Below are 22,098 nucleotides of genomic sequence, written 5' to 3' on the forward strand. Positions count from 1 at the left end.
CAGAAAAATCAAATCCACTTATAAATAGCTTACCAAACTCGGCTGGAAGTGCCACAGGCGTGGGCTGTGGCAGAAACTAACGGTTGGCTCTCGCGCCACCTGCAGCTGTGGGTGGGGCAGCTTCATAAAAACCTCAACTTAAATTTAATGATACGAAAAAAGGCAGGTTAACTGGCCAGCGGGGCCAGGGGCTAGGGGGCAGCTGGGAAGCTGTGCAGCTGGGGTGGCGCCTGGCTATTTTTAAAGCTCACACAAGCTGCCGCAGGACGCTGAGCCACTGACAGGTTATTATCGCGATGCTCGGCACTCGGCACATAGCAGTCTCGTTTTGGCCGCTGGAGATGGCGGCCGCTTGGTTAACTTTGGTGTTGGCACTGATTTCGGTGGTCAATGGTCAACGGGTTGCTGGCAATAAGCAGGCGCAGCTGTGGCTGGGTAAGTCGCATCGACGTAGGGCTGCATTCGAATGCATTATTGATGAGTGTCCATGCACAGATTGCAGCTGCCTGCACGCCAACGAGCGGAACGCCACACAATGGGGCAACGTTAGCATTAATGCCAGCCATGCGCTGGGCGCCAAAAACAACTGCCTGATGATCTTCATTGGCGGCATGGCCGACGAGCTGGTGGCCTTTCAGCTGCAGCAGCTGCAGCTGCGACCCGGGTGAGTAGCAATGCTTCCGGCCGTAGTAAGCCAGCCGTACAGTCGCTGTCGTCCGTCGGCTGCCACCCACTGTAGCCGTGGCATGCCGTATCCAAATCGATCAGAGATCTGGATCTGTCAGCCATATAGGCAGCTGTGCGACAGCCATCACGATGCGTCGACCATCGAGGAAATATGCGAATGCAATGTAATTAAAATACCTTCTGAAGGCCACCATGGCTGGGGGGTCCGTGGAGCCGTGCTCGGCACGCCTGGTTATTTATATAAATGTTCGCAAATTTGTGTCAATTTTTATGAAATTTGCAGCTATTTTAGCTGCATTAAAATAACCCATGAAAATAAAAAGCAAGAGGAAGAAATTATTAAACAAATTTCGAAATCGATTTGTCAATAAAATTGCTCAGCACCGGCGCCACAAATTTCAGTGGAGCTTGGGCAGAGCGTTGGACACAACGTTGGCCGCTGTCGTGGCGACCAGATTTATTGGTGTAAAAATAGTGAAAATCGCTGGCAAAACGCTCGCAAATCGCGTGTAATTCGCTTGTAAATCGTTTGTGAAAAGTTTGTGAATCGCGCAGTTCAAAATGTCTATGGATCCGGCTGTTTCACTGGAGGATCTGGAACGCGTGAGTGAATATAATGTAGTGTACGCCATGATTTCTAGTATCCATGTACCCTCATCTCTGGCCAGCGACGTCGCCGGGCCAGCTCAGCGCGCAAAGCATCGCAGACGCCACAGCCACCGCCGCAGCTGGCAACTGACTCGGAGGCAATGGCCGTCATCAACGAGATATTCAATCCCAGGCTCAAGCTGCCAGAGAGCACTGGCCATTACACACTGCCCGAGGAGCTGACAGCCGATGATCATGTGTCGCCGCAGGATTTGGACATTGCCAAGCTGGCGGAATTGAAGGAAGTAAGTGTTGGTTGGCTGGCAAGCTCCAAATATGCCTGATCGGACGCTTTTCAAAAGGTGTTCACGCTCTTCGACACGGACTGTGACGGGCTGATATCGAAAGATGATTTGCGATTCACGTACACGGCCCTCGGCAATGAGCCCAACGAGCAGCTGCTGGAGCAAATGATGTCGGAGGCTCAGGAGCCCTTGGACTATGAGGCGTTCGTCCAGCTGATGTGCCGCCGCACCATAGAGCTGGATCCGGAAGAGGTTCTGCTGGAGGCCTGGAGCAAATGGGACGATCACGGCACGGGCATGATCGATGAGAGAAAGTGGGTGCAGTGCTGCAAATGTCCATGTCGTGGGCCTAACTAAAACACTTTCCCATCCAATAGAATCTACGAGGAGCTAACCAACTACGGAGATAAAATGACCATCAGCGAGGCAAAGGAGGCGCTCAGCCATGCACCCATGGCCAAGCCCAAAACCCTCGAGGAGCCGCCCATGATTGATTATCCCGCTTTCTGTCGCATGCTTGGGGGAATGCGTAAACGCAAGAATAAGTAAAGCGTGGAGGGAACATGCTGGAACTGTCAACAGTCGGATAAAATCAACAAACTCAAGAATTTTCCTAAATTTCATCAAGTTTCTATAGCATAGTTTTCTCAATTTTATTGTCAAAAGTTTTTTTCTTGCGTAGATGCTGTAGTAGCTAACAATTTTGTAATCCTAATAAACTAATACATATTAGAATATAATTTGTTGTAGTAGTCGGTATTTTTTTTTTTTTGATTTTTTGATTATTAAACATTTTCTGTTCATATCTATTAATATATGGTTTTAATATGGTATGCTTTTAATAGTAAGAAAACAACTTTTTCAACTTTTATTCTTTTTGCCTAAAATGCTCAGCTAGCCCTTAAATCATTAAACATTATTTAGAAACATTATATTTATTATATTTTGTGTTATTTTTATTTTATTTGAACTTTTTGTTTTGTTTTAAATTAGTGAAATGTCCCACTCTTATTTTAATTCATCTCCTACCGTTGTTACTATTCACTCCCCATAGTGTTTTAAGAACTCGAACATACTTGTTGTTGTAGCATTTGTCATGCGGCTTCTGCGTTCACCTTAACGCCAACTTTTGTTAGACTTTTTATCAAAATAAATGATGTAGAACCAAGCGAATGGCAGTGCAACATTTTATTTAATGGCAGCTCGCTGGTCGCTTGCCTATTTTTAGGCTTGACCAACGAACCGGCCAAGCGGCCAATAAATTTTCAACATCATTTGATTCCGGCCATTTGTGTGGCACAAATTCTGCCATATGATTAGCGCTGTGGGGCAATTCTTGATATGCAATTTTTGTGACAGCTGCTTGGACACCGTCGAGGTCTTTCCGTATCTGAGGGAGCCCGTCATCGAGAACTCAACGCTGGCGTCGTACACTTGGTGCCAGCACAGTGCGACGGCTCGCAATGCCACGCCCATATACAGCGGCGGAAGGCTGCTGGGACTGAGACTCAGCTTTCAGCAGCCGCCCACAAGGCTGAGCGACTGGACCCTGAATCTGACGGCAAGCTATCGATTCCTCAAGCAAGGTGAGCAAATGTGAAATCGATTAATAAATTTACGAATTTATGTTCACCTCGCTCGTTCCACGCCTGAGCGCAGAGCTCTTCAAGACGAACGGTCGACTGGTGCCGCACAGCTTCTGCGATTTCTATTTCTTTGCCAGCACCGGAATCGAGGGGAATCTGGGCGAGGGCTACTTTCACTCGCCGCGCTTTCCGGCCAACTATCCGGCGCACATCAAGTGCGCGTACAAGTTCATTGGCCGCCCGGATAGCCGTGTGGAGCTGCTCTTCGAGGAGCTGCAGCTGCCGCCAGTGGTCAGCGGCGGCTGTCAACTGGACGCACTGACCATCTTTGATGCGGAGTCGGCGCACATGAATGCCGTCATAGATGTGCTCTGCGCTCCGTGCCCCACGCGCCGCATACTGAGCAGCGGACCCGATCTGCTGCTGGAGTTCAATGCCAGCTCGAATCGCACCGCCAAAGGCTTTCGTGGTAAATACAAGTTTGTGCCCAATGAGCAGCAGGCGCTGGCTGTGCCGCCAATCCTGGAGGCAGCCAGCATAGCGATAAAGCAGACGCCCGCCAAGTCGAACAGTGTTCAAGTGGAGGGCGACGAGGAGGCGGGGAAGGATGCGCGGCCCGGACATAGAAATCGTAAGTTGGCGCCCCATAAATTAGCCATAGATTGTAGTTATCCCGACTCTGACTCATGCCACAAGGACTCAATCGAATTATGCTAATCGCCAACCGCAAGCAAATGGCGGCAAACTTCTTCCTCCGGCCGCGCCATTGCCGCAAAATGCTGCCAGCTTCCGCCTGTCGGTCTGGCCGTGGGAAGCGGATGTGGCCAATTGACTTGCACGGGTGGGTGGGTGCCAGTCGCCGAGCTACTTCAAGGCTCAGTCTGCTTCAAGCTGTCGATAAGTTCAAATGGTGCACTCGGCGCTGCTGACAGCTCTTTATTTGATGGCCGCCATTTGGCAGACGTCGCCCAAGTTATCCTGCGCTGGAGTGACTAGAGGCAGTGAGTGCATATTAAGCCAACTATTTATTGAACTAGTTCTACACATGTACAAAAACCTAAAATCTAGAATACAAATTTAAGCAGCGACCACAAAATGGCAGCAGCTCCACTGCAAACGATGAGCTGCAGCGCCCGATGGAGTATATAAAATCTGCGTGATAGAAGAGGAAATTAGAAGTTTGAGTATTGAGTATAAATTCGAATAAATTAGAATTTCAGTTAGCTTTACCGTTTCAATTTCTGTTTGCCGCGCTCCAGTGACTCAGGCTCCTCCTTGGCAATAAAGATGCGCATTCCGGCCGTAGCTATACGCATATAATTATCCCAGTCCATGCTGTTCATGTCGAAGTGAAAGAGCTGTTGGTCTTCTGGGGAGAGTCGTTGCCACAGCTCCTGAGTATTGTTCGACTCGAAGTACCAGTTGGAGTTTGTGAACGGGGACAGAGTCTCCACATTCTTATGTATCTTCTCGTAGAGCTTAATCATGCGAGGGCTACGGCCTCTCAGGCGCAGCACCACGTCAATGCAGTAGCCGGGCAGAATGTGGTAGAAGAAGGCGGCCAACTTGAACAGCCAGGGCACGGTCGTGGCGTGCAAAAAGGGCAGCCATATCATTCTGCTCAGCGGGTAGACATGGCCAAGGCTTTCGGCTTTCGATTTGATGCCACCCCAGGTGAGCATGTTGCGATCGCTAGGCACGTAGTTGTAGACGGTCGGCGGGCACTGCTCAGTAGTCGGGGCAGCTGCTTCAATTGGTTCCTTGAGGCGTGCGGCATTGTCTTTGGCTGTCTGCCAAGCGCAGGCCAAGATCAAGTTGGAGCAGTAGTCCACAGGGACCAAGTGGGCGTGTGTCTGGAGGTTGAGACAGATAATTCTCAAAACTCCGATTGCCGTGCCGAGGAATATGGAAATCGGACCATAGAGATTGTCAACCCAGCCAGAGATGGGCTCCTTGTAACTGCAAATAACTGAGCATATGACATGATATGTATTTAACCTAAGATCATTTGATGAACATTCCACTTACTAACGCCCGGCCGAAGGATGCATATGGGCAGACCAGCCCCTTCCGTCTGGACCAGCTGCTCGGCCAGGGCCTTTGTGTAGGTGTATGTATTGGGAAACTTGCCCAACAGAACTGGCGCCATGCTGTCGATCAGCTCATCGCTGAGCCGCTCTCTCAGCGCCAGAACTGTGTCTACGCTGCAGGTCAAGTGCTCCGGATAGTAGTCTTCGCCAATGCGCTTAATGACACAGTTTGAGAATGCCGTAGATATATGAACATATGTCTCCAAGCGTTTCATCTGCTTGGCCAGCTGTAGCATGAGGCGCGTGGTGCGCGTGTTGATGTCCAAGGCCACGTGCAGTGGCTCCATAAAGCGCACCGTTGCCGCGCTGTGCACCACCACCTGCACCTCCTCCATCAGCAGCTGACGGTCCGCCTCGCTCAGACCCAAGTCCGCCTGCTCACAGTCTCCGGCAATGGGCACTATGCGCGCCCAGCAACTGGGCTTCGATTTGAGCAGCAAGGTAAAAACCTAATACGAATGATGCCAATCGGAATCGCTTGTCTGGTTGGTCCTGTGACTTACTTACGCTTTCGTCCTTCCATTTTTCCAGCCGCTGCAGTATACCCTCCCCCTTCTTGGCTCTGATTAGCACATAGATGCGTTTGACATCTGTCGCTCGCAGCAGCTTTTCAATTACCACTGTAAGGGAAACCACGAATAGCAATCAAAACTCTATCTTAGCTTCAACTTTATTAGCATAAATGTTTCTTAGGAGATTTAATTCCATAACTCTTGTTTAAAGATTATACAAATATTTAATAATTACGATTAACGGCGTAACTTTGTTATGGTACTGAGATAAGGTATCGAATACACTCGAATATGTACATATGTATATCAAATTTAAAGAATATATGTACCAACACTGTCTATGATATTTCCTGGCTCGCACTCATAGAGAAAAAAATCATTATCGATTCTACATACTGATTACACACATTTTCACAGAAGCAATATTTAATTAGTATTCCAATCGGTCAATGGGCTCACGCTATAGTTATGGCATCTCCGAAATAGGCAAGAAACGAAAATGGTATGAGAGGCACTACTTATACTTATACTCCAAATATTAACAGTAACACATGTATATGAACAATTAATTAAGACACGATTAGATTTGTTTATTTCCTCATTAGAAACTGGTTTCCAGCACTAGAACTTTTGTTTTGATGCATTAGATAATGTATAGCTATAATTCAGTTTCGTTATTGATAGAAATCTTTGTTAATAGTTATGTAAGACAAAGTGCTCTTCACTAATTTTTGTTCTCATTTATCAATGGATTTTGTTAAGCCATTAGAAAAAAATTGAATGAGTACAAAGTTTAGGTACTTAAATTGTTTTACAGCCCAATATCAATAATATTGAAGTTAGGAATATGTATGGCTTTTTTCGTAGGCACAAAGAGGCGAATTAATTTTAGTTTGATTGGTTTATTTTTTTTATAGAGAATGGAGAGCTGCTCACAAATATGTTCAATATAATTTTTGTAAATCAAGAATATCACTTTTTCACGTTTTTCTTGAACATTTTTTTTTTTTTTTTCATTTTTTCCATTTTGCAATTTTAATTTTTAATATGTTTCCCGATTACTAATCACAAATCATTTATTCACAAATTTTCCACAATCAATTTCGTATACCTTTTCCCAAAAATCCACTGCCGCCAGTAATGAAAACTGTTTTATTTCGATAAAAGTTTTGAATTTCGGATGTCATTTCGTATTCACTATCCATCTTTTAAAAGCACAACACAAATACCGAAGAAAAGCCGAGTTGAATATAATGCGAAAGGAAGTCAATGCAGTCGCGGCTGCCGCTTGAATGGGAGCAGCTCAGAACGGGCTTACGATATTTATACCAAAAGCGAAACTGCACTGTAGAATGGTTTTATAATAAACCAGTCGGATTGGAAGTGCTATATGATATAATCGAAGGAATCACGTATTATTTAAATACACTTGCGGCCAGTCTCTTGGCAGCCGAGAACTCAGACTTTGAAGTAGCTAAAAGCCCGCATCGCAAGTAGTTGACAATTGGCGAATACGAAATTTCCGCATTTAAAATTTAACGCAGCACATGCAATCCATTGATAACTGGCTGAACTGGCAGCTTAGATAAGTAAAAAACGTTGTAGACTCGTTCCATTAAGTAGCTCAAAGGGCTATCCAGTTTACCGAGTGATAAATTCAATAATACCTACTGAATAAATATGCCCTAGCTTAAATAGTTATCTTTATATCCTAATGTGATGCATTAATTATATCTGAATCCACTAAAAATGGAATATCAGGGCATAATGCTTATCGATATACTCTTGATAAAGGCTAAGATGATTTGTTTTGTAGTTTCCTGTGAAGAAGGCGAATTTCGAGTACGCATCCCCAATAATTTTTATCTTTTTATTGCTCATTATATTTGTTTATTAAAAACACTGTCAAAAGTCAGGTTTCAGAGCATGTCTTCTACACTTTTCTAGCGACTGCCTCCTAATATAAAATTTTAGATTTATGTAAATTTTATACAACAATTAAATTCCTTTCGAAGGTCAGTTGCAAATAAAGCCATTATTTAATTATGTCAAATATTTAATTAAATATGTAGATTATATACTAAACGTTCCATTTAAATCTGTTAAAGAGAATTATAAAAAAAAAAGTTTGGCAGCAGCGAAAAAAGTGCTCCTACACGTGTGCACACATACATTCAAAGCTCTTCATTAGGCAGTCGGCATTCTGAGAATTCCCAGCTGCGACTTCAGTTTATATTTGCTATATGGCTCTCTAGCAGTGACGTCGAATGTCTCGACGAGAATATATATGTTGGTTGGAGAGCTCAAATCATTTGGTGTTAAGTGGAGCACCCGACTAGAGCTATCTTACTTGTTTTTGTGATAAAACTGATATAATTTGTGCAAATTATATTTGAAAAGAAATTGTTTTTATTTGAAGTTCCCTTTTTAACCAATCTCGCATTGCAAAAAATAAGTAGCACTACGAAAGTATTTACACACAAATACCTTTCCACTTATATGTATGTGCCTCTGCGCTGACGTAGGTGAAGTAAACAGTTCTAGTTGAATTGGGCTTGCTAAATGTTTTGTTGTTGGTTTACTTAATGGCATCTAAAAATTTTCAATATAGTTGAGTATAATAAATATTGCGTCTTATTCTTATAATTTAAATATACATAAATTTACAGTTCGAAAAGATTCCAACAATAACACAAAAGCAATGCTATGCCTTTAATACCAACGCATAGAGCGGATAAGGCTGCAGTTTCTTGGCCTCTAGAGATTCCTCAAGCCATTTCACGTTGAGATGACGGCAGCTGCGACGGTAAAGGGGTCTGTAAAATACGAATTGTATGGATTTTATAGAGTAGTTAAGTAAATAGCATTCATTATTCGTACCTCAGCTCCGCTAAATCCACATTTTTGGTTGTATTATGGAATACTAAAGTAGCATTCTTTGAATTTTCAGTCAAGATGCCACCATTTCGTACAAATGCATCCTTGTGTTCAGATTGTGCCGCATCCGCTGCAAAGTATGCAACCTGGCCTCTAAATAAATTACTATCCTCGCCCTTAACTTCTGCTTTGACATCTTCGGGTGTCTTATTTTCTTCTTTTACAGCGGCTGTTGTTTTCTTTGGTTTGAAGAAATCCATCAGATTTCCTTTAGATGCCGCTGTGGACGGTTCCATCTTGGCCATTTTTCGTGGACCCTTTGATGGTGTTGCTTGCTCATCATCAGAGCCGCCGCTCTTGGATCTCTTGCCTTTTTTGCTACTGCTTGCCGCTTCCTTGGCATCCTTTCGTTTTTGGGGCGTCTTTTCCAGCTTTAGTCCATTGGCGTGGGCGTCATCATCATTATCCGCATTACAATTGGCTAGCAGCAAGTCCACGTTCACGTTATTTTTAGATGCGGCATACAGCTGTTCCAGATGGGCCAGATCATTGGCTTCCTTGGCACATTTGTCGCTGCGCAGGCGCGTGATGCGCGGAAACCGAATGGAGATGCCCCCTGCAGTGTGCGCTTCCGATTGTGTGAACTCCGCGCCTGTAATTTCCCACACTGGCATTTTCTCCGGCGTCTTGGCTAGCACATCGGGTATTAGTGCTTTTTTGCAATGTAGCCAATTAGGAATTTTATTCGCATCGGCGCGTTCTGTGAGCTTCATCAGTGTTTCGTGGATCTCATCATTGGTGGCATCATCGAGGCCAGAGTGCACTTTGGTGACCGTTTTCCAGAGACGGTCGCGTGTATCATAGCAACCCATTAGAAAGATGCTGAGCACCCCGCCCTTCTTGCCGGAGCCATACCAAGCTCCCAGCACAACCAAATCGGCTGTGTCTGCCATTTTGCCACCAAAGAGATAATCCTTCTTTACTTTGAGCCAGTTACGTTTGCCCGGCTGATACGTACTGCTGGGACTCTTGAGCACAACACCCTCCAGATTGGCTTGAAGCACTTTAGCGGTCATCAGTGCCAACTCGTTTTTGGTCTTCAAGAACTCCGATTCGGACAGTTGCACATGGGACTTGATAGGTTGAATGTTTTTCTCCAGAATCTCGCGACGTTTGCAAAATGCGCTAAGACATCAAACTAAAATTAGCTCTATAATGCAATACCGTTCGCTTTATACTTACAGCTGGGTCAGATCATCACCATCATAGAGCAAGCAGTCAAAGACAAAGAGGCAAATCGAGGCATTGGCGTAGGTATGTTTCTTGTGCGCACCCAACGTGCCAAAGGGAAGCAACGCACCCGTTTCTGTGTCCACCAGAATGATTTCTGAATCAAGTATCATATCACCGGCACCTGGAAAGGCGCGTGGTATATAATCCTTTAGGTCCTTGATTTTGTGATCCATCACTGGCTTCAGATTTCTACTGAAAAACTTGAATTCGGTGCCCTTTTTGTGAATTTGTACTCTTTCGCCATCATATTTGATCTCGCTATATAGGCCACCGGGATTCTTTTTAAAGGCTTCCTCCACAGACTTGCAGGCATTGGCCAGCATGGGTGAAATGGGCGTCATTACCTGAATAGCGCTAGTTTCCTTCTTCGCTTTCTTTGCTGTCGCCTTTATAGGAGTTTTGAGAGATGTGCCTTTGTTGCCGGCGAAATTCTGTATAATAGCTGCGAGGTCCCGAGAACTCTGATACGCTGGATAGGCCTGTGGACCAAATGCATCCAGAATATGCCTGGCCCGTGCATTAATGCGCAGATCCTGCTTGATCAGCCTGATGAACGTTCGCAAATCTAAATCTGTAGCCTGCTTGCACAACTTTTGCAAAACTTCCGTTTGCTCATCCTCCTTTGTCCGCTGTTCCAGCTGGCAGAGCATCTTTTCTACCTCATGTAAGTAGAGTTTGCTTTGTGTTTGTGGCTTCAGTTTGCTGGAGGTAGCGAAGTGTTTGCGCAGGATTTCGGAAATGTCTCCATCTGCAAGAGATATGGCCATCTAAGAATCGTCTCAATTCAGGCGCCTAATGCTGATTACCTTGTTCCAAGTCCAGATGCATTTCTTGCTGGTCGACATGGAAGATGCGTGCGAACAACTTGAGCAATGCCTTGTTTTGTAAATTATAGACACGTTGTGTGGAGTCTGGTATGAGAAACTGCACCCACTGCAACAGATCGCCCTCAAATCCGGTTCCGCTGCTTCCTTTCTTAAAAAAGTGCTCCAGTTTCTCAACCTTGCGTAGGTAGCTCGATTCAGCTGCTATTTCATCACAAACGCGTCGAAATGTGTCCAGCTTGTTGTCTTCATTCTCTAACTGCTTGCTGCCCATGGTCCTTCTCCAAATTCGAGGAATGTTCGCTATACGACAGTTGTTGGTTAACAACTTCAGCATATATTATATCACTTTTATTATTACTTTTTATATTCTACTTCCAGAGCATTGCAAGCTGCTCTACGACTCGCGCGTCAACAAGTCCGGCATCTTCGAATCAAATCAGCTGCTGAGTTCGCTTATCGGTGTTCCGATAAGTAAGAATAGCGACTCTGCTAAGGTCGTGCAATGCCGTTACGAATTTAAAGCGCAAAAACCCGAAGTGATTCAAATCAAGTTTCACGACTTTAACATACCCACTGAACACGAAAATTCCAGCCGCTGCCGAGACGAGGACGCATTGCATGTGCTGACAGAAGTGCGGGGTAAATATGAGACGCAAGAACTACTTTGTGGCGCTTTCTTACCCAAACCGCTGATGTCCAACAGTCAGCAGCTGCAACTGCAATTCGTGGGCAAATATCCGCCAAAAATGACAAACAAAGTGCAGTATTATGGATTTCGAGCGGAATATCGGTTTCTTACAAGTAAGACTTGCACGATGCAAGTGACACGTATTCAAAAATGTTAAACAATTTTGTTGTCTTTAGACTATGGCATTTTATCAGGCGTGCAACAAGGAGACGAGTGTACATTTGTTTACAACAGCCGCGACAGGATTAGTGGTCTGTTTCATTCACCAAACTTTCCTGGCTATTATCTGGAGAATGTTGTATGCAATTACTATTTCTATGGAGCTGATGAGCGTGTTGTTTTACGTTTCACATATTTTGACGTCGAAGGCATTAGCACGTACATATGCTCGAAGTTATAGTAATTTCAAATTATTTATTAGTATTTCTAATTTTTTAGATGTGACCATCAAACGGCCAGCGATTATGTGGAATTTTCAAATTTTATGAGTACAGACCGAAAGTTCAGCAAGTATTGTGGCAAACTACCCGACTTTGAAGTACGTTCAGATGGACGATTCTTTCGTGTATCCTTTTACTCGAATGACCGATTTGTTGCCAATGGCTTTCGCGCTCTCTATACATTTGAATCGATTGATTTAAAAATGAATCCAGATTTGGGGGACAGTACTGTGTCCATGCAAAGCTACGTGTCAGACGGAGTGCAACTTATACCGAACTTTATAAGCATACCCTTAACTATTGTAATCTCACTTACGCAATATAGAAATTGAAATTAAAGTAGTGAGCATATGGAAGCTTTTGTGTTTCACTTCGTTTAAAATTGATAAAATAATAACGATAGTCATCGATAGTCAATCAAATAAATGTGGCAGCACTGTGCATCTGCACGAATTTACCAGCACTCTTTTTAATCACTGCCGCGCAAGTTTCCACTGCGCTCTGTTTGGTTCGTTTTGTCGTCTTTGGCATTCGTTCATTATTCGCCGACAGCTTCGCGAGGTAGTTTTTGCCCGCGCCGCGTTGAATATTCAGTTTTGTTTGTTGGGCCTCATTAAGGGTGGCTGGCTCGTAATTGTCGTGTGTTTCAAATGTAAATTAAAAGCTGAGCGTAACAAAAAGTATTATTACCTAGTGATAAGTGTCAAAACAGAAAAGAAAGCTTCAATAAATTTTACAAAAGTTAACAATAAAAAGCAATTCAAGAAACACACAAAATTTTAGAAGCCGAAACGCAAAATGTTCTCACGGCCCAGGTAAGCTACGTCAACGAAAACTGTTCATATCAAGAAACCAGGTGGGCATTGGCATCGAATTGCCAAAGAAATTGGAAATGCTTGCAGCTATTTTTGGTAAATTTGCAAATTGACGAAACGTTATGCAATTTCAATTGTCAGTCACTCGGCCCGCGTCCCAGCTGTTCTTCTCAGTGACCTAGTCGTTGCCGTGGCAGACGAGCGTGCGCCAAGGCCCTCCTCCTCTGCACCCTCAGCTCAGCAATCTGTGTGCATTGCGCAGCTTTCGTTTTCAATGGTACTGCCAATACACACACACACCCTCACACATACACAGGCGCAGACAAACTATCGCAGGCACAACCCTGTTGGTATTGGTGAGGGCAGGCTAGGAATCGCACATGTTTCTGACATTGACCCAACTTTTCTAGTTTTCGCCAGTTTTCTGCAACAGCTGTCGAGCTGCAACTGCCCTCTATTATTTTCCTTGTTGCGTAAGAGCTTACACCTCAAATTGCAAAAAAGTAGATAAAACATAATATAAATGAAAATAAATATAAAAGCGGCTATTTCACAGACAGACGCACACACATACGAAACAAAACAGCTGAAAATCAATAGACAAACAATCAACATATGAATGTGTGTGTGTGTGCGTGTGTGCTTTACCTTACACCAACGCATTTGTTCTTGCCTCTGTATTGGCCACCTTCACGTTCATGGACATGGACACAGCTATACATACATAAATACACATATATGTACATGCGCGCATATATTTTCCACGCTTCTATTGCCAAATTCTAAATTTATAAACATTTTGAGAACGACGCATTTCTGTATACAGCCATATACATAAATGAAAAGAAGAAAAGTAGCATTATTTTGTTTTTTGCTTGCTGTTCATCATTTCACCTCTTTTCGCTGCCAAGTTCAAAAGTTGTTGTCTTTGTTACGCAGCCTCTCATCGGCTGTCTCTCTCTGTCTGCTGTTTCGCTTCTTTCTCTTTTGCGCATAGTTTTTATGGCCAAACATATTAGAGTACATTGACTTCCATTTGATTACTGCCTTCACGCAGAACTTTGTGGCTTTCTAGCGAAAATACATATGTACATATGTATGTTTGTACTTATCTTTCTGCTTGTGTATGTGTGGATGAGTGTTGCTTGGCCCATGAGCAGTAAATTTGGCATTTCATGCATACACGCACACACACAGCCAAACATGAAATAAGCTGTTTACACAAACATTTTATTTATGATATCATATCGGTATATGTCAGTATTGCGCGTAAATATATACTACGTTTATACGAGACATTTGACCATCATAAAATTGCACAATAGATATAGATTTTAAAAATGCTTTTTTTGTTTTTTTTTGTTTTTTTTTTTTTTTGTAATTGTTTGTGATTTTTCCCATATTTAGTTTTCAATTGTTCATTAAATTTCCTACGAAGAAAAAAACTTTTATTTTAAATTTAATATTAGGAATTATAAAATATGCAAATTTAATTATATTTAAAGTAATTTTTTTTTTATTTTTTTTTTTTTTTTAGTGGTAAATGAAATTAATTACAATAAGCATAAATAAATATAAATAGAATAGAATAGAAATAAAAAGATATGCTATAGATAGAATATAATATACCAAACATATACTATGCTAGGTCTAAGACAATGAATGATATCATAGGTAAGTCACATTAGCTCATGCTATTTGGTCATATCGTAATATGAAACGATTTTGAGATAATTTGCGTGCCGTATGAACCTCGTTTCAAATACGGAAATGTTTACGACATGCACTTACAATTGTATGAGTGATTAGATATAACATATGTGGATATACATACATACATATAAAGTATATTGTATGAGTGCGAATAAAAAGCACTTGGTGCTCATGTGAGCTGCTGGGCGTTTGGCTGAGCATATAGAAACAAAATGTCGAATGATGATAATGATACCAGACCATGCCCACTTCCCACTTCCATGCCAGCCCCTTACACCCGTCTGTTAATAAGCGGTGAGTGTAGTACTTAGACCGCACTTCGGGCCAACACGTCACGAGCGCGTGGAACTGTAGGCGCGTCATTAACGGGTTTGCTTCTAGCTACTGCGGCAGCCGTAATCCCACTGATGGGCATACCCATCAATGAATGAACTTAGTCACAAGGTGTACGCAATTAGCGCCAATTATGCTAAATCTCCCAGAATGCAAACGGCCAACATATTTGCTACCCTCGTCATATGCTATCATTCGGAATCTTATCGTGCGATCGTAAACAATGCGGCTTAGTTTTTGCACCACTCTGATAAATGGCAAACTAGATTGGGCATAGTTCAAGTGTGCTTGACTTTAAGATACCCTGTGGCTGACAAAAACACTTCATAACACAAACAATACTTTAATTTGTTATCTTACTTCTATAAGATTTATATAATATACAATATACTTTGTATTCATTAAGTCCATTGATATGATAATATTTAGATACTGAAGTGTTTTTTTCAGTAAGAAAAGAGAATACATTCATGGTTTTTTATGGTACTAAGGTTCTTGCCGGGTATTTTGTATTGTTGTTGTGCGTCGAAATCAAACTCATTCAGAGTTCTGTTGATAGAGCAATGATAATAGATTGTCGCAATTGGCTGAGCACTCCTCTAGCTCGATTCTAAGCATTATCTAAAACAGCTGACGCCAACCTTGAACTTGAATTTTTCGTGACGTTGCATCGCAGTGATAAATATTGTTTTTGTTTTTGTTGCAGCTTGTGCGGAAATCTCGGTAGGCTGTGTCGCAATGGAACTGCCGCAGCAGTAAGCGCTCCAACAACATTGCCAGCATTATCGGCGCTGGCGCTGAGCGATGCCCGCGGCTATCATGAGGTTGTCGGCGACATCATTTGCCCCTCGCAGGTGCGCGGCATCGATCACATACGCGATCCTCGTTTGAATAAGGTAAGTGCCAGTGCAATTGGACCTCCGACTGTGAGGCAGATAGACTTACGTGGCTTTTGCACCCCCTCGACAGGGCTTGGCCTTCACACTGGAGGAGCGTCAGGTGCTGGGTATTCATGGACTGCAGCCGGCGCGTTTCAAGACCCAGGAGGAACAGCTGCAGCTGTGCAAGATTGCAGTGAATCGCTATACAGAGCCGCTGAATAAGTATCTGTATCTGAGCGATCTGCACGATCGCAATGAGCGTCTGTTCTTCCGCTTCTTGTCGGAAAACATTGAGGATCTGATGCCAATTGTCTACACGCCCACAGTTGGCCTGGCGTGCCAGCGTTTTGGCCTGATCTATCGACGTCCGCATGGCCTCTTCGTCACATTCAATGATCGCGGTCACATCTTTGATGTGATGAAGAACTGGCCCGAGCCGAATGTGCGTGCCATCTGCGTAACTGACGGCGAACGTATTCTGGGTCTGGGAGATCTGGGCGCCTGCGGCATGGGCATTCCAGTTGGCAAACTGGCCCTGTACACGGCACTGGCGGGCATTAAGCCGCATCAGTGCCTGCCCATTGTGGTGGACGTTGGCACCAACAATATCGACCTGTTGGAGGATCCGCTGTACGTGGGCCTGCGACAGAAGCGAGTCGTGGGACGGGAATACGATGATTTTATTGACGAGTTCATGGAGGCAGTTGTGAAGCGATATGGCCAGAATACCCTGATCCAATTCGAGGACTTTGGCAATCATAATGCATTTAGATTCTTAGACAAGTACCGCAACAACTACTGCACCTTTAACGATGACATACAGGGAACAGCCGCTGTCGCTGTGGCTGGATTGTACGCATCCAAGCGTATCACGGGCAAGTCCTTGAAGGACTACACTTTCCTATTCGCTGGCGCCGGCGAGGCTGCCATCGGCATTGCCGATCTCGTCGTGAAGGGCATGGTTGCCGAGGGCGTGCCCATCGATGAGGCCTACAGCAGAATTTTCATGGTTGATATTGATGGCCTGTTGACCAAAACGCGCAAGGTGGGCAGCTTGGACGGTCACAAAGTCAACTATGCCAAGGACATTGAACCCATGGCTGATCTCGAGCAAATTGTGTCGACCATTAAACCAAGTGTAAGCCTTGTATTTGTATTGCATATAAATCTCACTGATTCGCATTTTTATTGCACAGGTGCTAATTGGTGCTTCGGCCTGTGCCGGTCTGTTTACGCCCAAGATTCTGCGCACCATGGGCGAGAATAACGAAAGGCCCATCATTTTTGCGCTGTCAAATCCAACCAGCAAGGCGGAATGCACGGCCGAAGAGGCTTATCAGAATACGGATGTGAGTCTTTGTGCTCTATATATGTCTTGCTCTCAGTTTTATGTATCTCACTTTATTTTCTTTTGCTAGGCTCGCGTAATCTTCTCATCGGGCTCGCCCTTCCCACCGGTGACAGTGGGCAACAAGACCTATTATCCCGGCCAGGGTAACAATGCTTACATTTTCCCTGGCGTGGGTCTGGGCGTCATCTGCACTGGCACCCATCACATACCCGATGATATGTTCCTTATTGCTGCCCAGGAGCTGGCCAACTTTGTAGAACCCTCTGATATCGAGCGTGGCTCATTGTACCCACCACTGTCGAGCATCCGTGATGTATCCATGAATATTGCCATTGGTGTGACCAAGTGTGCTTATGACAAGGGTATGTCTTGCATTCACCTGTTTGCTTCTGTGGCATAATTTTGATTTGATTACAATTTGATTAGGATTGGCATCCACATACCCAGAGCCGCAGGACAAGCGCAAGTGGCTGGAGGATCAACTGTACAACTTCAACTATGAGAGCTCGATGCCTGTGACCTGGACCTGGCCGCGCATGCCATACATCAAGACTCGTGAATTAGTGCCCACAAAACTCTATGGAAAAAAAAGTGATTAACATTTCTTTTTTTCTTTCTATTCCCCTTTTAGGCGCAGAGAGTCCGCTAATTGCCGCTATTAAATAAGAAAATCGTTCAGTTCTATTGGCTCATCGTTTGATGGCACTTCTGTATTGCATTCTAACCCACTCTTCGAACTACTACCACTACCACTACTACTACTACTTCTAAGCGACCACCAACAGCACCAAACACTAATCAAGCAAACTTTCTGCAATGGCTCACACTATCGACATATTATTGATTCAATCACTAAATTCAAGAACTGCCGGCGTACGGCTATAGAGCTCTACAGCTCTCCATTGGTGACTAAAACAAGCAAAAGCAAGAAGCAAACCTGAACATTGTTATTTAACTACTCATATTAGTTAGTCATAGATACGAGCTGTAGTAGTTAGCCAAGCGACATGTGCGACAAAGACTTCTGTGTATTCTCGATATGTTCTAAATCGTAGATTATGATAAATGAGTTGAAAGAATGTTTTATTTGTGTAAATAATTATGTTAATTTGTATGCTGCGACGAATGCGATCCTACTTAATTTACTAACTGCTTTGTCATTATTAACTTGCCTATCTTACGTCTGAAACTAAGTTTACTTGGCTTGCTGGATATTAATGTTCCTTTTGGCTTTATTATGGTTTAACTCTTACCATTTTTAAATCTCTCTTTTAACTCTCTCTTTTTTGCTTTTTAATGTACTTTTACTTACAAAAGCGGCACGAAGCGCGTTACGAAAATCTCTGCTTTATCAATTTAATATGAAAAGTGCAACATTGATTGATATTGATCTATTGCTATTTCCCTTTCGTTGAAATATAGAAAGCGAAGAAATCTTATAAATTACCCAACCCACACCGACCGCATAGAACCATTGGCAAAATTAGACAGCAGAACGGTGAGATTCTGCCCATCCCTTAACGAAAGTTAAACAGCTGCCGTTGAGCTAAAGCATTAACTCTCAAACTAAAAGTTAACAATATAAGTTAAAAGTTTTTATTTAATATACATATATAGCGTATATGTGTATGCATATGAGATAAAAATTATATACATATTTATATATGCCTATATAAATAATTATCTTCTTTTATCCATGTCTGATATTTATTATTAAATAGACTTGTTATAATTTATCGTTTACAAAGAAAAAAAAAAGGATAAATCAGTTTTAGTTATACAAACTATAAATATGTTTAAACATGCTGGAATCATCCACAAGCAATTGTACAATTGACCCGCAGATGTGCGATTAACAATAAAAATACACAACTACAGAAATTAAATTTGCAATGTTTCAATTTATATTGATAAGAAATCACAGTAAATTACCAACTATTATTTTAATTTTCATAAGAGCTTTTTGTATTCCCCGTCGATAAATTGATTGCTTAATTCGAGACGAACAATTAGTTGAAATGCTTTTAGTCGACTTATCGCTAGCTCAATTTCCCATCATTCCATAAATGATTTATGTTTGTCAATTCAGGGAAAATGCTAACGCTAAGCGGAATTTCCCGGAAAAGTGATATATTCCACTAGGGTTTGTTGTTGGCTGACATGTATTTTGATAGGGCTTTCTTAAGGTTTTGGGTATTTTTATTCAACGAACAAGTTTTCGCTTTATTAAACAAATAAGTGCAACTACGAAAGAATCGAAGAGTAAACATCATCGAATTTTATTTGTATTTTCATTAAAGTTATAATTTTATAGTAGTAGTTTTTAAATATTGAATCTGGTTTATTGATTACGATTAAATGTAAATTTTTGATTCCTTCGTAGTTGCAAAAAAAATAAAAGCAAGCTTATTAGTTTTAACCTTCCAGATGCTCTCGCGCTCTTTCTCTCCCTCTCTCACTCTTTCTCTCTCTCTCTGAAAACCGATGAGCCATAGCCATATGAATGCTCAGAGCGTTGTTTGAGATGAGGCCAAGCATAAGCTTGAATACTTAAATATATTTTATTACCCTGTATATATTGGTCATATTTAGAGGGTATTTCCGCGTTCTTTCTATAAGTTGGTGTCAATCAGAGGAATATACATGCTTCTTTTGTGAGCTGAATCTGATCGGATCGAAAATAGTTCAACAACAATTTTACATAAACCTCAAACTATTTAAATGTTTCCAGAAAGCAAATGAAAACTGCTAGCAGGGTAACTACCAGCCGAATAGACCCAAAGAAATTAATCATATTTATAGTAGAGTGCGAATGTGTAAACAAAGTCCGATAGACTCTTGAATAATCAGCAAATGAGAAGATTCTTAATAAATACATAGATATTTATATTCTTAAATATATGTATATATGTGAATATATTTATATATATGAAAATAATTGAGAGGAACCTAAAAAGTTTGATATGGACAGCGACCCGCGCTGCCACTTGAGGGGAAAAACCACAGTTGTGCTCAGTTCTTGACTCTCCATTCCTCGTTCTCCACTCTCCATTCTGGATTCTTGATTGAGCGCATTGAGCTGAGCTTGGAAGCGGGCTGAGCTCACTTCGAGCCAGTGTCGCCTTATAAAACGAGTGCTCGGAGCGCGCTGCGCACAGTAGCAGTTGGAGCGTTCGTTTGGCTGGTTATCGGGTCGCTGCTTCTTCCGCCTAGTGTTGATAGCATTCTACTGAGATGCTGCGCCGTTGGTTGCTCTTCGAAGTCGTTGTTGTGGTTGTCTGCTTGATGGGCGCCCGTTCCGCTCGAGCAGGTGAGAAGAAAACTTCGCACGACCCGTTTTTGTTTTACATATTAATTGCTTGTGCACATTGACGCTTACATAGCCTATGCGGATGACTGTGACACCCCGAACGGGGAGCGGGGCCAGTGCATGCCGTTCTCCTCCTGCTCGGATATCGAGCAGCGCCTCTTGGCTGCCCAGCAGAGCGGGCAGCGTGTGGCCCCGGAGTATGCCAGCTATTTGCAGAAGGCATCCTGTGGCGAGATCGATGGAGTGGTGCGTACAAGTCTACATAGAGACAGATATATATATATATATATAGCTTAATCTCATCTTTGATCCTATTTTTAGCGCCACTTTTGCTGTCCTACGCCGCAGATCCAGCACAACTCCAAGGTCATGGAGCTATTTAGGAGCGCCGACTTCAACTGCGGCAACATTCTCAATCAGCGCGTGGCCAATGGCTACGAGGTGAAGCTCTCCTCTAGGCCCTGGATGGCCTTGCTGCGATACCACAGCTTGGGCGAATCTCGTTTTCTATGTGGTGGCACAATCATTGCCAACCGTAAGCATAGATCGTATATAGTTGAAAGACTTCTCAAATAATTTCTCATCAATTTGTAGGCTACATTTTGACAGCAGCCCACTGCGTCCATGGACTGGAGGATAATCTGTGGGTATCAAATTTCCTCCACTCAAAACAATTTTCTCAATCTCAATTCGCCCGTTTGCAGCTATGAAGTGCGCTTGGGCGAGCATCGCATCTCTACTGAGAGAGATTGCCGACAGCAGGGGCGGAGGGAGAAGTGCGCGCCGCCCGTCAAGGATTTGGGCATTGAGAAGTTCATTATACACGATAAATACGATTCAAAGCGGATCATCAATGACATCGCCCTGCTGCGCCTGAACGAAAGCGTAATTTTTGACAGTGAGTGAGGAGCTGGACATGAGCTGTCGGCGTTTGCTAATCAAACCCAACTCTTGCAGAACACATTAAGCCCATCTGTCTGCCCATAAGCAACGAGCTGAAACAGCAGGCCGAGTCTCTGCCGGATTACTTCGTCACTGGCTGGGGCACCACCGAGAACGGCTCCTCGTCGGATGTGTTGCTGCAGGCCAAGGTGCCCATGCAGTCCCGGTCGGTCTGCGCGCAGACCTATCGCCGTGAGGTGCCCCACACACAGCTCTGTGTGGGCGGCGGAGACTTGCAGGACTCGTGCAAGGGCGACTCGGGTGGACCGCTGCAGGCGCCCGCTCCCTACCTGGACGAGTACAAGGTGCGCATGGTTGAGTTTGGCATCGTGAGCATGGGCGTGACATCCTGCGGCCAGATCAGCCTGCCGGGTCTCTACACGAATGTGGCTGACTATGTGCAGTGGATAACCGATGTCATGGCCAAACATGGCCTGTAAAACATTTGGAATAAGCAACCAGCACAGCTTTTCCAATTCTTTTTGTTTCCCAATCCGACTTATCATAAGAATAAATGCTCATTAATATTTATAGAGTTCATCGCTTATAAATATACATATTTCGAAAAGTTCGAATTTGCGCGGCAATCCAGCATAAGCGACATCTAGTAAAATCTAAATTAGCTGCCGCCATCTAATGGATATAGTCTTAAACGCACAACTTGTTGCGCCACTGTTGAGCAAACAGAGCGCACCTGCAAACGCCACGTAGCGAGCGTTCAGTGAAAAAACTGTTGAGTTCGAAAAAAACTTTAACAACTGTTGAGTTCGAAAATGATATTCAATACTCAAACCGATGTGTCTGAAATATTTTACACGTAAAGATATTTTATGTTTGGTTTAACAATTATTGTTTTGAAA

The 22,098-nt window shown here is 43.3% G+C and overlaps 6 protein-coding genes across 8 annotated transcripts; 4 read left to right on the forward strand and 2 right to left on the reverse strand.

Annotated features, from left to right (window-relative positions):
- Positions 1–280: 280 nt before the first annotated feature.
- Positions 281–12,249, forward strand: Sol1 (CUB domain-containing protein Sol1). The gene is made up of 7 exons (XM_030387390.2): positions 281–435; positions 496–664; positions 2,940–3,166; positions 3,240–3,797; positions 11,144–11,566; positions 11,630–11,831; positions 11,892–12,249. Exons 1-7 carry the CDS (start codon positions 297–299, stop codon positions 12,223–12,225), a joined length of 2,052 nt encoding a protein of 683 aa, XP_030243250.1. The 5' UTR covers positions 281–296; the 3' UTR covers positions 12,226–12,249.
- On the forward strand, positions 677–2,753 carry LOC108653379 (uncharacterized). The gene is made up of 4 exons (XM_030387396.2): positions 677–1,290; positions 1,356–1,580; positions 1,638–1,894; positions 1,958–2,753. The coding sequence occupies exons 1-4, from the start codon at positions 1,249–1,251 to the stop codon at positions 2,127–2,129; spliced, it is 696 nt and encodes a 231-aa protein (XP_030243256.1). The 5' UTR covers positions 677–1,248; the 3' UTR covers positions 2,130–2,753.
- On the reverse strand, positions 4,173–7,399 carry LOC115563835 (fatty acyl-CoA reductase wat). The gene is made up of 5 exons (XM_030387395.2): positions 6,880–7,399; positions 5,764–5,876; positions 5,195–5,705; positions 4,397–5,135; positions 4,173–4,318 (listed from the first exon to the last, which is right to left on the reverse strand). The coding sequence occupies exons 1-5, from the start codon at positions 6,971–6,973 to the stop codon at positions 4,231–4,233; spliced, it is 1,545 nt and encodes a 514-aa protein (XP_030243255.1). The 5' UTR covers positions 6,974–7,399; the 3' UTR covers positions 4,173–4,230.
- DNAlig3 (DNA ligase 3) lies at positions 8,380–11,189 on the reverse strand. Its single transcript, XM_030387392.2, has 4 exons — positions 10,745–11,189; positions 9,888–10,686; positions 8,649–9,830; positions 8,380–8,584 (listed from the first exon to the last, which is right to left on the reverse strand). Exons 1-4 carry the CDS (start codon positions 11,097–11,099, stop codon positions 8,473–8,475), a joined length of 2,448 nt encoding a protein of 815 aa, XP_030243252.1. The 5' UTR covers positions 11,100–11,189; the 3' UTR covers positions 8,380–8,472.
- Positions 12,250–12,427: 178 nt separating the features above from the next.
- Positions 12,428–18,872, forward strand: Men-b (NADP-dependent malic enzyme b, mitochondrial). 3 transcript variants are annotated; one of them, XR_016196250.1, is made up of 8 exons: positions 12,428–12,708; positions 15,461–15,650; positions 15,724–16,773; positions 16,832–16,984; positions 17,054–17,348; positions 17,413–17,541; positions 17,618–17,891; positions 18,409–18,872. XR_016196250.1 is itself a non-coding variant. In XM_030387393.2 (7 exons), the coding sequence occupies exons 1-7, from the start codon at positions 12,692–12,694 to the stop codon at positions 18,426–18,428; spliced, it is 1,890 nt and encodes a 629-aa protein (XP_030243253.1). In that variant the 5' UTR covers positions 12,428–12,691; the 3' UTR covers positions 18,429–18,872. The 3 variants fall into 3 exon arrangements, 2 of the variants coding, with proteins under 2 accessions (XP_030243253.1, XP_030243254.1); XM_030387393.2 differs by lacking the exon at positions 17,618–17,891 and having other exon boundaries at positions 17,413–17,577; XM_030387394.2 differs by having other exon boundaries at positions 17,618–18,872.
- A 1,098-nt stretch (positions 18,873–19,970) lies between these two features.
- On the forward strand, positions 19,971–21,773 carry grass (Gram-positive Specific Serine protease). Its single transcript, XM_030387384.2, has 6 exons — positions 19,971–20,296; positions 20,370–20,542; positions 20,618–20,831; positions 20,891–20,939; positions 21,001–21,194; positions 21,254–21,773. Exons 1-6 carry the CDS (start codon positions 20,221–20,223, stop codon positions 21,676–21,678), a joined length of 1,131 nt encoding a protein of 376 aa, XP_030243244.1. The 5' UTR covers positions 19,971–20,220; the 3' UTR covers positions 21,679–21,773.
- The last annotated feature ends 325 nt before the right edge of the window (positions 21,774–22,098 follow it).

Source organism: Drosophila navojoa, chromosome 2, assembly GCF_054131105.1.
Source record: "Drosophila navojoa isolate 15081-1374.11 chromosome 2, UAZ_NAV_1.0, whole genome shotgun sequence".
NCBI lineage: Eukaryota > Metazoa > Arthropoda > Insecta > Diptera > Drosophilidae > Drosophila > Drosophila navojoa.

Coding starts and splice junctions, on each gene's coding strand:
- Sol1 (XM_030387390.2), top strand. CDS start 297: ATGCTCGGCACTCGGCACATAGCAGTCTCGTTTTGGCCGCTGGAGATG. Junction 436..495: donor GCAGGCGCAGCTGTGGCTGG/GTAAGTCGCATC, acceptor GTCCATGCACAG/ATTGCAGCTGCCTGCACGCC. Junction 665..2,939: donor CAGCTGCAGCTGCGACCCGG/GTGAGTAGCAAT, acceptor TTTTTGTGACAG/CTGCTTGGACACCGTCGAGG.
- Men-b (XM_030387393.2), top strand. Junction 15,651..15,723: donor GCGATCCTCGTTTGAATAAG/GTAAGTGCCAGT, acceptor CCCCCTCGACAG/GGCTTGGCCTTCACACTGGA. Junction 16,774..16,831: donor TGTCGACCATTAAACCAAGT/GTAAGCCTTGTA, acceptor TTTATTGCACAG/GTGCTAATTGGTGCTTCGGC.
- LOC115563835 (XM_030387395.2), bottom strand. CDS start 6,973: ATGGATAGTGAATACGAAATGACATCCGAAATTCAAAACTTTTATCGA. Junction 5,877..6,879: donor CAGTGGATTTTTGGGAAAAG/GTATACGAAATT, acceptor TTTCCCTTACAG/TGGTAATTGAAAAGCTGCTG. Junction 5,136..5,194: donor CATCCTTCGGCCGGGCGTTA/GTAAGTGGAATG, acceptor TCATATGCTCAG/TTATTTGCAGTTACAAGGAG.
- DNAlig3 (XM_030387392.2), bottom strand. CDS start 11,099: ATGCTGAAGTTGTTAACCAACAACTGTCGTATAGCGAACATTCCTCGA. Junction 10,687..10,744: donor GCATCTGGACTTGGAACAAG/GTAATCAGCATT, acceptor TATCTCTTGCAG/ATGGAGACATTTCCGAAATC. Junction 8,585..8,648: donor GTGGATTTAGCGGAGCTGAG/GTACGAATAATG, acceptor CGTATTTTACAG/ACCCCTTTACCGTCGCAGCT.
- grass (XM_030387384.2), top strand. CDS start 20,221: ATGCTGCGCCGTTGGTTGCTCTTCGAAGTCGTTGTTGTGGTTGTCTGC. Junction 20,297..20,369: donor CGCCCGTTCCGCTCGAGCAG/GTGAGAAGAAAA, acceptor ACGCTTACATAG/CCTATGCGGATGACTGTGAC. Junction 20,940..21,000: donor CATGGACTGGAGGATAATCT/GTGGGTATCAAA, acceptor GCCCGTTTGCAG/CTATGAAGTGCGCTTGGGCG.
- LOC108653379 (XM_030387396.2), top strand. CDS start 1,249: ATGTCTATGGATCCGGCTGTTTCACTGGAGGATCTGGAACGC. Junction 1,581..1,637: donor AGCTGGCGGAATTGAAGGAA/GTAAGTGTTGGT, acceptor GCTTTTCAAAAG/GTGTTCACGCTCTTCGACAC. Junction 1,895..1,957: donor GGCATGATCGATGAGAGAAA/GTGGGTGCAGTG, acceptor CCCATCCAATAG/AATCTACGAGGAGCTAACCA.